Raw genomic sequence first — 12,482 nt, forward strand, 5'->3', positions numbered from 1 at the left:
TTTGTCAGTAGGCTCCCCTTGATCAGACAGCCTGCTTCCATTTGTTGCCTTGGTCTCTAATTCTTACCCACAAGCTTTCAACCTGCTTGTGGCTATTCTTCAGAGACAGCTCTTCACACTGTCTACATTTCCCCTTCCTCACCTGGCCCTTCTGAACAGCCTGTAGCCATCGATAGCTGCACTCCAGTCATGGGATTTGTCCCACCAGGTTTCAGTAATGGCAAGTAGAGTTGAGTCACAACTGAATTCTGACATTCAGTTGACCAAAAATTCAAAGCATCACAGTTCTGGATTTATGCTCCAAAACCTTAAAAAAGTCTCAGGTAAGATACATAAATCTGTTTGTTTATGTGGGCCTTACATCTTCTCAAATGCTTGAACTCAATGACTGAGGATCATAGAGACTTGGGAAGTTTTCATCCAGTGTCTTCATGGGGAAATTTCAGAAGGAGGTCTCACAGATGGGGAGATGCCATTCCATAAAACCCATTTATTCAGTGTTTTAAGTAGAAATGGATAAATTCCATTATTACTTTTACTTCATAACAAGCAGCAAAAATAGCTCAGTACAGCATCTCTGACAGGAGAAAATAGCATAAGCAACATTTGAATTGGGTGTTGAGGCAGCTGGCCAAAGCAAGGCTGCTTTCGATTATCTTTGAAAGGTTGTGGCAACTAGGGGAGGTTCCTGAGGACAGGAAGGTTGCAGGCATCACTTCTGCCTTCAAGAGAGAGGATTCAGGAAACTTCAGGCTGGTCAGCCTCACCTCAGTCCCTGAGAAGGTGATGGAAGGAATAATCCTGGAAGCAATTTCCAAACATGTTAAGGACAAGAGGGTGATTGGATTTAAGACAGGGAAATTCATGCTTCACCAACCTGATAGCCTTCTAGGATAAGTTGACTGGCTTGGGGGATGAAGGAAAAGCAGTGGATGTTGTTTCTCACAGTTTTAGCAAGGCTTCTGACACCGTCTCCCATAACATCTTCACGGACAAGCTGATAAAATATGGCTGAGATCAATACACAGTGAGGTAGACTGGCAACTAGCTTAGCTGCTGGCCTCCGAGGGTAGTAAGCAACAGCATGAAGTCCAGTGGGAAGCCAATCGCTATCGGTGTACTCAGGGATCCATACTGGCACCAATGCTGATTAATATCTTCATTAACGACCTGGACGGTGTGACCAAGCGTACCCTCAGCGTGTTGGCAGGCAGAACAAAATTGAGGGGAATGGTTGACCCACCACCAGGCAGGTGGCTGTGCTGCCATTCAGAGGGACCTCGGCAGGCTGGAGAATTGGGCCGCTGGCAGTCTCATGAAGTTCAGGAAAGGGAAATGCAAAGTCCTGCACCTGGGGAGGGATAACCCCAGGCAGCAGCCTAGGCTGCAGGCTGACGGGATGGAAAGGAGCTGGGCAGAGAAGGACCCGGGTTTCCTGGTGGACAACAAGTTGCCCATGAGACAGCGATGCACGCTCATGGCCAAGGCGACCAGCGGGATGCTGGGCTGCATTAGGCAGAGCATTACGAGCAGGTCGAGAGGAGCGATCCTTTGCCTCTACTCAGCACTGGTGAGGTCCCCCCAGGAGCGCTGTGTCCCATTCTGGGCTCCCCAGTACAAGAGAGGGAGGGACACAGTGGAGCGAGTCCAGCAAAGGGCTGCAAAGATGGCCAAGGGACGGGGGGCACCTGTGCTAGGAGAGGAGGCCGAGGGAGCTGGGAGACCGCAGAAGAGAAGGCTCAGCACGGATTTCCTCAACGTATACAAATTTCTGATGGGAGGGTGTAAAGAAGAGGGAGCCAGGCTCTTCTCAGTGGTGCTCAGCAACAGGACAAGAGGCAATGGGTACAAACTGCAATACATGGGATTCCATTTAAACACATAAAGAAGAAGAAAATTACTGCGAGGGTGAATGCTGGAACAGGTTGTGGAGGCTCCATCTTTCAAAAGTCACTCAGAACTCTGCTGGACACAGGCATCCTCTAGCTGACCCTGCTCTGAGCAAGGCAGATGAAGATTATCTCGAGAGATCCCTTCCAACCTTAACTATACTGTGATTCTCTGGTCTTTGTCTTAGGCAGTCCTTCTAGATAAATTCCCTTTTTCCATGTAATGCTCTCTAATAGAATGCTTTCTGTAACCCAGTATGATGGATATTTTAGACAAACCTACTTTTCAAAATTCCAGAACAGCATTTTTCATGAACAAAATTACACTGGTCCAGTTCTACTGGTTCTTCCTTGGAGGAGGAAAGGGCATAGAAAAATGGTTTGAAAAGCCAATGTAAAGAGCAACATTAAAAAAAAAGCACTGTAAGTTTCTGTTTACTCTCATACCAAACTTTTGGATATTTACTTGTCTGATGTATAGCAAACAAACGAATTTCTGGCAAGCCTGTTCGGAAAATATTGGATAAATGCATGAATATTACTGTTGGTGACAGAATCTCCATACTCAGCTTGGTCACTTTTTCTTTACGTGTATTTTTACCTGATCTAGGCTAGACTTGTGCAAATAATTTTAAATTTGATGGATAATGTCTTTACAAAGAAAAGATGACTGTTTCTCTAAAATAATGCATTTATAACCATAACATCTGTGAGAATTTGCACTGATTGCCTTGTGACATGTTGGTCAAAGTGCCTGAGCCCTCCCTAATCACTCAGAACTTGTCTATGGCTTTGGAATTTTTTGTGAAATCTTTGCTGCAGATGTTTCCACAGACCATGGGAAACTGCAAATCTCTATCATGTGCGTTTAGGTATGTCATTTTCCAGGGAAAAATCTGACATAATGGCATCATGTTCTCGACTTATTCTGTCAGTGTCCACCATGGTAATGACTTCTTGTGAACACATGATTTATACATCCAATTCAATCACATGAGCAATCCTATAAAAGGTGCATATTTTCATAAAAGTCTAATAGGGGTAAAAATCTCATAGGGCATTTTAGCATGAAACTGGAAAATGAGTTGCTGTAGATATGTAATCTCTTCTGCTGAAGTCATCATAACTGTTCTGTGGGATCATGAATGACTATATCTTTAGGAAATTACACTTTATGCATTTAGGAAGGTGATGTCTAAGGAGATAGAAAGTATATGGCTATATAAAATAACATGTAGATTTTTGAAGGAACTATAAAATATTAGCCCTTTGAGTAGGAAAGACCTGTTTATCATGTTATCAGGTCTTGTGCAGGATAAAGTGTTTCAGTAATCCTTCTAGCATACTTTAAATATCTCAAGCTGTAGTGCTTTTAAAAGTACTTCCCTTGAAAAATTGTTAAACTGTACCAACCGATTGCTAGTTGGCATAAGTGAAGTTCTAACAGTGAGAAACATCTTTCTGATATGTATCAAATTGATTTCTGTTTGCTTGAAAGAGGTTATATGCCCTAGCAATTTTCATATTTTCTATATATGGAGCATAGGTTTTTATGTGAAATATAAAAAATGGCCAAAAATACATCAAAACATTTCTATTAATTCATGAAATTAAGAAAACCTTTTTACATTTTCTCCTGTCACTGATTCCATTTGCTTTATTACTTTCAGCCTCTAGCCCACAAACTTGGTGGCACAATCAACAAACCCCTTAGTGGCTGTTTCATCTCTGCTCTATTTGATTTCTCCACTCTGAGTAAATGATTAAGTTTTCATGCATTGGTTCAACCAAAATCTATGTTCACTCAACCACATCCTTTATTGATTACTTCTACTGCAAACAGTAGGCCAAGTGTGATATACATAATTGGACAGTTGTCAGGGGATGTGGGTGTTAACAGTCCTGTTTTCCCAATTGGAAACTGGAATCACCTTGATACACAAATATTCTGCACTGTTTCATTCTCATTCCTTGGACCGAGGAGTCCTTTTCCTCAGAATATATGTTTTTAACTCTCAAAGGTCTGGTTGAATGGATTTAATGATTATACCATATAATATGGTCTTCAAGTTGCACCTGTGCACTGCATATAGAAAACTAGAAAAACTGGAATTAATATTTGTCTAACACTTTAACCTTGTCCTTTAACTTATATAAATCATATGTTGTATTTCTGTGGGGAAACATTTGATTTTCTCTTCTTAGGAAAAAAAAAGGTTTAAAAAATGTGTTTCTAATTCTAAAATTTAGATGCCTTTTGACATTTGGCAAATGTTTACAGTACAGTATATTTAATATTCTCATGATATTAAAATACTTAAATTAGGAAACTTTAGTAAACCCAACTCTGCTTACTGACAACTAAGCTTTACAGTAGCATATACTTGCACATTTCAAGCATGTTAGTTTGCAGTGTTTTGGCATCGTTTTCTAGCAATCTAACTCATCTCAGTCACATACAGATAACCTCTGCAATATTGTAAATTTGGAGCCATGCTTTGCTGTGTTTCCTGTTCCATGGCAGGCTCTACCCTGTTATAATTACTCTGATAGCATAAGACAGGGAATCGCAGACTTACGCCAGATTTTGAAAGCATATATCCCTAATATGGTTTATAGTAAAAACCATAATGTAAATAAACCCCAGTCAGTCATTTGCTGTAGGAGTATAACTTGAAGGTGTTTTAAAATGGTGAGAAAATAAATCACAATTCTTTATCACTTACAGGAACTTCTGTTTCTGTGAATTTCTTAATTAAGACTGGATTTTCTGTCTTGCTTGGTGGCTTGACATTTAGCATGCTACACTCCTACATCAGTGACTCAAGTTCATGGCTAATATTGAGGTCAGCTGCAGTAACACTTCAGCCTTAAAGGGAAAAAGAGCGCAGTGCCTTACTCACAAGCAAACCCAGATGTCTATCTTATATCTTGTAATCATACTGCAGAGATCTTATATTGTTAATATGACTGGCTTTATTAAAAAAAGGAAATCTGCAAATGTTATTGCCAAAGTGCATTAGCCAATTTTCAACTTAGATTCAGCTGTGACCTCAGGTTGCTCTGATCTCACTGGGATTTGGGGGTGACACCTGCAATCCACAGTTTATAGCTTTGCCTGTGTGACTTCAGCAACCTTTGATCCACCCAGCCAAAGTGCAGTATTACACTCAGGGAAAGGCTGTCATCCCCAGAACTGAGAGACAGCACCGTTACAGAGATGCTGCTGCACCACCAGGGTTCTAGAGCAAGAAATGGCAGCTCTGCATGACAGGAGCAGAAAAAGTCTTACTGAAAAACTAGCCTTCTTACCTCCTTCCCCTGTTTTGTCAGGATGTGAGGTCCAGCTCTATTGAAGCTGTTATCAGCTGCTCAGTAGAAAAAAATATTAAAATAATGGAAACTCCAAAACCCCTGTAAAATCATCACCTGCATTTTCATTCTTGGCCTTAAAATATGGCACAATATTCTGAAGAAGAATTTTGTTTTATTTTGCTCAAAGGATCCAGTTCTGCATGGACTCGTCTCATTGGTCTCAGCACAGGTAGTGTCTAGACAACTGTTTTGGAAATAAAGTCCAGTCGTGGATGAGTCATCACAAAGTAGAGTTACTTCAGAGCAGGGGGATAGATCTTCAGCATTTGGAGAAGCCATATAAGTGAATATTCAATTTTGTCCCTGTCCTTTGCTTCAGTCAGGGAAAAGTGGCTGAATCTATTAAGTACTTGGGAGAGTTTATGAAGACTGCCGAGAATGCTCATCTAAGCCAAAGCCTGGTGGATGCATGTGTATTACTTGGGAATATTTACAATGAAAGAGTAAGTACCGGTTGTAGTAATGATGTCAAACAATTGGGTTTAATGCATGGTAAAGATCTGGTTTTGCATATGAGATGACCCACAAGGATTTGATCCAGGTGTTGTATCTTACAAGAGTTGCCAAAGGAGAAGATACTGTATGACTGAATAAAATGGACCTTAAGTTTTTGGGAAAGGTGAAAATTTCACACCGTATTTAACACATAGGGCTTTGTTCTAGAATGGGTGAGTAAAAACTCCAAATTCAGATCATGACAGGCTTTCAGTGTTGTGAAAAGTCTGCATCCAAATCACCAGGGGGGCCATATATGCCCATAAAGAGTCATCAGTTAATGCAAATGAAATTTTACACTGAAATTCGTGCTTTTTTAAAATGAATGTATACTATATTGCATGCTAACAAGCAGTTTTTAATCTTAGCTTGATTTCTTGTCTACATTCTCTCAGCCAAATTTATGAAATGGGTGCTAGCAGCAAAGAGTTTGGCAAAAGGTCTGTGTTGGTAGTGGAAGGGCTTTTTCTTCTATATGCCTCCATCCAGCCTGATGGCTTTGATTTTCCCTGTTTAAATCAATAGATAGGCAGTGACGGACAATATTAAGCTAGAGGTAACTAAGAAACTCCCTTTATCGTAGTTGATAAAGGACTTTTGAAGTGCTTCTTTCTGACCCATGTGCCAGTCTCTGAATTGTTCCTCTGGGGTGGACCCTGCGAAGGCGGCAGTTCTGTTGGCTGCCTGTCTGGGTAGCGGTTTCCATGCTTACTCTGTCCCTTACCTCATCTAGACATGCAACACTTGCACTTAGTTTTTGAAATCAGAAGGGTTAAAAACATTACTGCACAAGTGAAAGATTCATGTTGAGCCCTTTAACACCTATTTTAGAGCTGAAATGCTGCATGAAATTATTTAGATACAATAAGTAATAAAAAGAATTCGTTCTGCAGACAGGACAATGTGGAAATTAGGAAACACTTTCACTATGAACAAAATAAAAATAGAAATACTCTTTCAAAAATCACCCTTTCTATCTTCTGTTGCCTGCTTTCCTTTTCTATCTGTAATATATTGAACAGGCTGCTTGCCACTTTTCATTTACACTACCCCCAAATGCCTTTTCTTTTTTTCTGGATTCCTCTTACAGAGAACACACACTACCAAAGTTGCTGGCCCGTTTTTGTTTCATAAGCAGTAGAAAATTTTCTTACTCTGTAATCTCTAAATTAGCCTGAGAGTTTTCTATTTACATATGTTCTTAGCATAAATGCTGAATTTCCTATCGAAAACTAAATTTTAAAGTCTTTGAGAACTTGCTGAAGTAACTTTAAAAAGGATCTGAAACTCAGAAGACAGTGGGGTAATGTGACACTGTGTTTAATTATTCTACTCCAAATTTGAAAAATAATTCACTAAATTCTCTTTAACTACTTTTATATTTCACTGCTGCTGCCACCATTGCTAATAATCAATTCTATGAGAACTGATATTTTAAAAATTAACTTCTTTTTGCTTATTCTCTGAACTGTCTTTCTCAGTTCAGAATTTGCTGCCTTGAACTGGGGTACTGGTGTAGAAGGGAAGAAATGTAGTGACTTAATCTTATTAACTTACATAAATTATGTAATTTAAACATACAAAAAAAAAATCTCTTCAAGTTTTCTAATTCCCTATTTTCTATACCATTCATTTTTTCTGCAAGGGCAGCAATGTTTACCAAAACTGAGTCTAAATTAACATTTCCTCTCTTGGACCACTGCCTGCTTGGTGTCATTGCCAGTATTCTCTAAGTTAAGCCATTATGAGGGTATTTTTATTCAACTCTACTTCCCTCAGTGATACAATTTGCAGTAGTACTGTCCTTCTCATCGAATTAAAGATATCTCTATTTATATCCGGATCTATCCTTGGGGACCTTTAGTAAACCAGGGATATAATTTTTACTGTTCTTCCCAAAGTGACTTTGACCAAATTCACTTCGCTCTGTCCACACTGGTTGCTGTATCTTTACAGTTCTGTCATCTCACTTTTCCATCACCATCACTGTCTTTCTTTAATGCTGTACACCCAGTTCCTGCTTTCTAGACATGATTGTTTTACCCATATATTTCTTGTTTCCTAAAATGCCTGGGTTTGTGTTATGCACGAGTGTTAGGTCTAACTTCTCCCAGTTTGTTAAGCAGTTTGCTTACTTAATATGCAAACTCTGATGGAGTTAGCATGACACACTGTCATTTCTGACTTCACTTTTCTCAAGTTTCTTAGTCTGATTTGCTGCATTCCTCTAACTAATTGCATCAGTTAACCTATTATAGTTCTCATGAGTATGGTAGGTAGATGTTTCTGCTTTTTATCTATTATCCTACTGCTTATCATTCTTTATTCATTGCTGTGTCCTCATAGGCCTAATTCTGCTCTCCTGCTGTATTAAACGAAGCCTGAAAACTACCTGAATTTCTATTACTCTTTTCTCCTTTTTTAATTACAGGCACATTTTAGCAGTTATACAAATTTTGATCCAGAAAGTGGTATTAAGTGCAACAGGTATCAACTGGAGTCTCTCTTCCTGGTCTCTGTACTCTGTGCAGAAGGGAATTTCAATCTTACTAAATCAAGCTGAGAGGGACAGGATAAGACAGCTCTGAAAATGTTTTCAGTCAGGAATTTTGTGCCATCAGGGCAGCAGAATACTGCACCAATGGGAGAAATGGAAGGCAACTTCCAGGGAGCAGGCAGATTATAGTTAGTGTTAATGATAGACATATAGAAACTGCCACAAGAAGTTTGTCTAGCTCTGACAACAGCCAGAACTAATTCCTTCAGAGTAAGGTAAAGGATGAACATTTCCATAATGGCTTGCTCCCAGGAAGACCTTTTTTTGCCTTGTCTTGTTTGTTGGGGTTTTTTTTTCCACACAAGGATGTCCAAATTTGTTCTTAGTAGGGTTGTGATCAAGATTGTCACAATAAATGATCTGTTAAGAGGAGAGAGCCATCTGTAATTATTTTTAAATTTCTTGCTCTTCAGTTATATTTAATTCATCCCTATTCTATTGTAGTTGGTAGCAATTTTCAGTGTATTCCTGGTTTATATTTGCTGTTAGGCATACATTTACTTTGTCCAGTTTTATTAATATACTGTTTATTTACATAGATTGTATCTACTCTGGCTTTCTCCACTGCATTCTTGATGCATCCTAATGTTTCGTTTAATCTTACTAGGTATTAGAGCTGTTTTGCATTTAGGAGAAGCCACTGCAGAGCTGCCCATGTTATTTCAAGTCCAACTGCCTGAGCCCGAGATAATGAGAACCCACTAAAAGTAACAAATAGTTCAGGCAGTATGAATTACCTCTCATTTTCTAAAGAATTAATTTCATTTGCTATCACATAACCACTCAGGTAGTATTATGAGGCCCCTTTGAAATTCCTCAAAGCCTTGCAAAAACCTTCCTTTTTTTTACCTTTTTCAACAATCTTGGCAAAATTGTAATCTGATTCTTTTTCTATAATAATTAAACATTAGACAATACGGATACTAGAGATAAAGTTATTGCACGCTGCCACGTATAATGCCAACACAAAATGTACTACCTTTCAAGCCTGAATTATGCTACCTAGTTTTAATGACAAATGTAATTTATTTCCCAGCAATTCAATCTCTTTGTCTTTAGATTTCTTCAAATCTTTTCTTTTTAGGTCTGGTGGTACGCTACTTTTTTCTGTTTAGGTCTGGTGGTATGCTACTTTTTAATTAGAAGCTTGCTTCTGCAACTCTTCTTTTGACTCCATCTCTCATGGTAACTCAAAGTAGCTTCATGGCAAAGAAGAAACATGCAAAAGATGAAGAAATATACTAAGAAATATTTTAGCTTTTCAGCAGTATCCTTCAGCCTATGATGATTTCCCCTAGTTTTCTCTTTATTCGTCTTTGGTCAAGAAGTTGAGGAGTTCTCTTTCTATATCTCACATAAAAAGTAGTTCTTGTTATACTTTTTTAAATTCCTCTTAATGTATTATCTGCTGTAGTTTATACTCCTTTTTACTAGACTCATGAGTGTTGGGTTTCTGTATTTAGCAGGATAAAGAGATAAATCATTTGGGCTTTCTATTTAGCAACACTTGGCTTATATTTCTCCTACTGTTTCTCTTTTTGTTTTTAGGAATATCCCTGGGTTTTGGTATACCACTTCTTCACCCATAAACCTGTGGGTTTTAATTTCTCTTATTTTCTGTGCTTTAGGTCCATCATTTCATTATCCTCTTTTTTTCCATTTGTAAGATTCCTTTTCTAAAATTTAGTATCACAATAGTAAATTAGGACCTTTCCTCCCATGGAGATGTTAAACTTAATGAAACAATAGTGATAATTTCTAAATGGCCTGGCTGGAATCAGTATTAATACTTAGTATTGATATACTTAGGTTTGTATGTTCAAAATACTACATGGACAACCAAAAAATAATTCCATTCCTGAGAAAGATATGAGCAATGTTATCTGGATTTTAGAGGTTAGGAAACAGCAAGGGAGAGTGGTTTGCTTAATACCATGCTATGAGTCATTCTGTGGGCTGGCCTCTCAGCTGCAACATCTCTGAGGTGCCAGAAGAGCAGGCTCTAATGTCAAGGTAAAACACAGGTGACTACAAGTAGTTTTTACAATGCTTTTCTTTTTTTCTGTTCTTTGCTAGGGCAACTATAATGAAGCTTTTGAATATTTCAGTCAGGCTTCTGAGGCAGCAAAAACTTTAAATAATTTGCCCTTAGTGGATGAAACAAAGACTTATTATGGCATTGCAAAGGCTCATAAACTGATGGTGGCATTTAACAGCCATATAGAAGCAGAGGATCCCGTCAGCCTCAAGTACCTGCTGGCATGGAAGGAGAACAGAAGTGACATGTGCACTGACCCTCTTACAGTCGGTAAGACATTGGTTATGAAACACATTAGTGCTGTATTGTCCTCAACGGCTAAGTCGTTTTTCTTGTAGAGTTTTATTAAATTATTTCCTGGGTTTAATCCTTGTACTGAATGGAGGTTAGATTTACTCCTTTGTGTGCTTATTTTAAAGGCTGAATTAAATAGGTTTAAATACAACATAGGAGGGAGAAAGAGATAGTAGTAGTTGCTATGGATGGTAACATACTTTTTTCAGTGCTGTTTTCAAATACATCACAGTTAAGGGCAGACAGTAATGTATCAATTTAGCCAAGTATCATTATTTTAATCTTTAAAGAAAAAAAATAATAATAATCTTCATTTGTAGTCAGTTTTTCAAGTGCATCCAAAAATAAGTTCCCTGTTACTATAAGGAAGAAGTAATTTCTGCTTGACATAGTGGACGTAGTTCTGAATTCAGATGAACATGCTGTTTTATTTTTGGCATCCTTACACTTGACATTGGAGGGGAAGAAAAAAGAAAGCAACTCTATGATTTCTTCACTGTGTTTCCTTGTCTCAGATAAAGAGTAGAGGACGACTTTGTGTAGAGTAGACCTCTTTCTTCATGGGTTAAATTTTCTTTACTTTTTTTCCCCTGTACTATATGTTAATACAAGACAAACTGAATCATGCATTATCTCCAAGTATTGATAGTATAAATCTGTATTGTACTGGTGAAGGAAAAGGGGTAAGTCTACTCCACCTTAAAACTTTCCTCTCTGTATTCCTGTGGAGACTGTGAATCTGGAGTACAGTGGAAATAAATGACAGCTGGGGCAAAGTCATAACATGGAACTTCAGAGTTACTGTGTGCAAATTCCCTCAGTTATCTTACTCTCAAAGACAAAGAACTGCTTGTCTGCTGTTTTCTTGTGTATCTTTTCCTTTCATAGAATTGGAACAATTAAGTATGGCTTCAATTGTGAATTTTGTATATAAAATAAGTGGTTAATAGCCTTGTAATTGAAGACGTTGGCAGTTTAACAGGAGCCAGGATACCAGAGGCAACACTGGAAGCAACTGAGAATTGTGGAATGAGGACATTCATTGGCATGCTGAACAGATAGCAAATTAGATAGCACTCTGTTTAGAGTTCCAGTGATGGTAACAGGGCAGCTCTTCCTCAATAAGAATGTGTTTCTTTTCCAATGACTATATATATTTATGATTTTTGCCTCAATAAGTGAATATCCAGCACTCTACAGATTTTGATGGTTGGCAGAGTTAAGTGGGTGCTTGTCTCCTGCAAGGGATAGTAGGTTTCTAGTGGGGATGCCAAGAGTTCCAACAGGGATGGTCGAAGAAGAATCCAATGTCAAGCAATTTTATATGCATTTCGTATGAGGATCATTAGCTGTAGCTGATGTAAATAGGAGGCCAATAAAAATCAGCAAAAATACCAGGAGCCTCAAAGAGATAGGATGATCTTGGTATTTTCAACTTGTATTTTACATCTTGCACCTAAAGAGGTGTCCTGTTCAACTTCTATACATCACTTTTTCCAGCCAGTTGTGAAACTTATTTATATCCTGAAATTATATGTGCCCCCTTAAGCTCAAGCTTCATGCTCCTCTTTAACAGTACTTCAGGGATAAAAAGAGTATGATTAGAATAGCCCTTTATGTCCTGGCAAGCACAGTACCAGTAACAAGTTTTGCCTGCTGAGATTCTCATCCTTCTGTATTTCTGCCTAGTTTACCCTCTGTTACTTTTGGTATTATGGTTTTCATTTTAGTTCCAGTTAACTCCAGGAACCCTGTGGCTACTGCATATTTAGCAGCTCTTCCAGTTCAATATCATTCTTCTCATTAGTGCTCCAAGCTTGCTCTCATGATACCC

At 38.4% G+C, this 12,482-nt stretch overlaps 1 protein-coding gene across 7 annotated transcripts in view; it reads left to right on the plus strand.

Moving 5' to 3' along the window:
* The window catches only part of TTC29 (tetratricopeptide repeat domain 29), a 374,033-nt gene that overhangs the window by 312,481 nt on the left and 49,070 nt on the right, over positions 1-12,482 (plus strand). For all 7 annotated transcript variants that reach the window (XM_075035175.1, XM_075035158.1, XM_075035166.1 and 4 more), the window contains 2 exons: positions 5,584-5,707; positions 10,393-10,624. In XM_075035175.1, the coding sequence (XP_074891276.1) occupies positions 5,584-5,707; positions 10,393-10,624 (356 nt within the window). The remainder of the gene's footprint in view (positions 1-5,583; positions 5,708-10,392; positions 10,625-12,482) is intronic.

Source organism: Buteo buteo, chromosome 1 (genome assembly GCF_964188355.1).
Source record: "Buteo buteo chromosome 1, bButBut1.hap1.1, whole genome shotgun sequence".
Classification (NCBI taxonomy): Eukaryota; Metazoa; Chordata; class Aves; order Accipitriformes; family Accipitridae; genus Buteo; species Buteo buteo.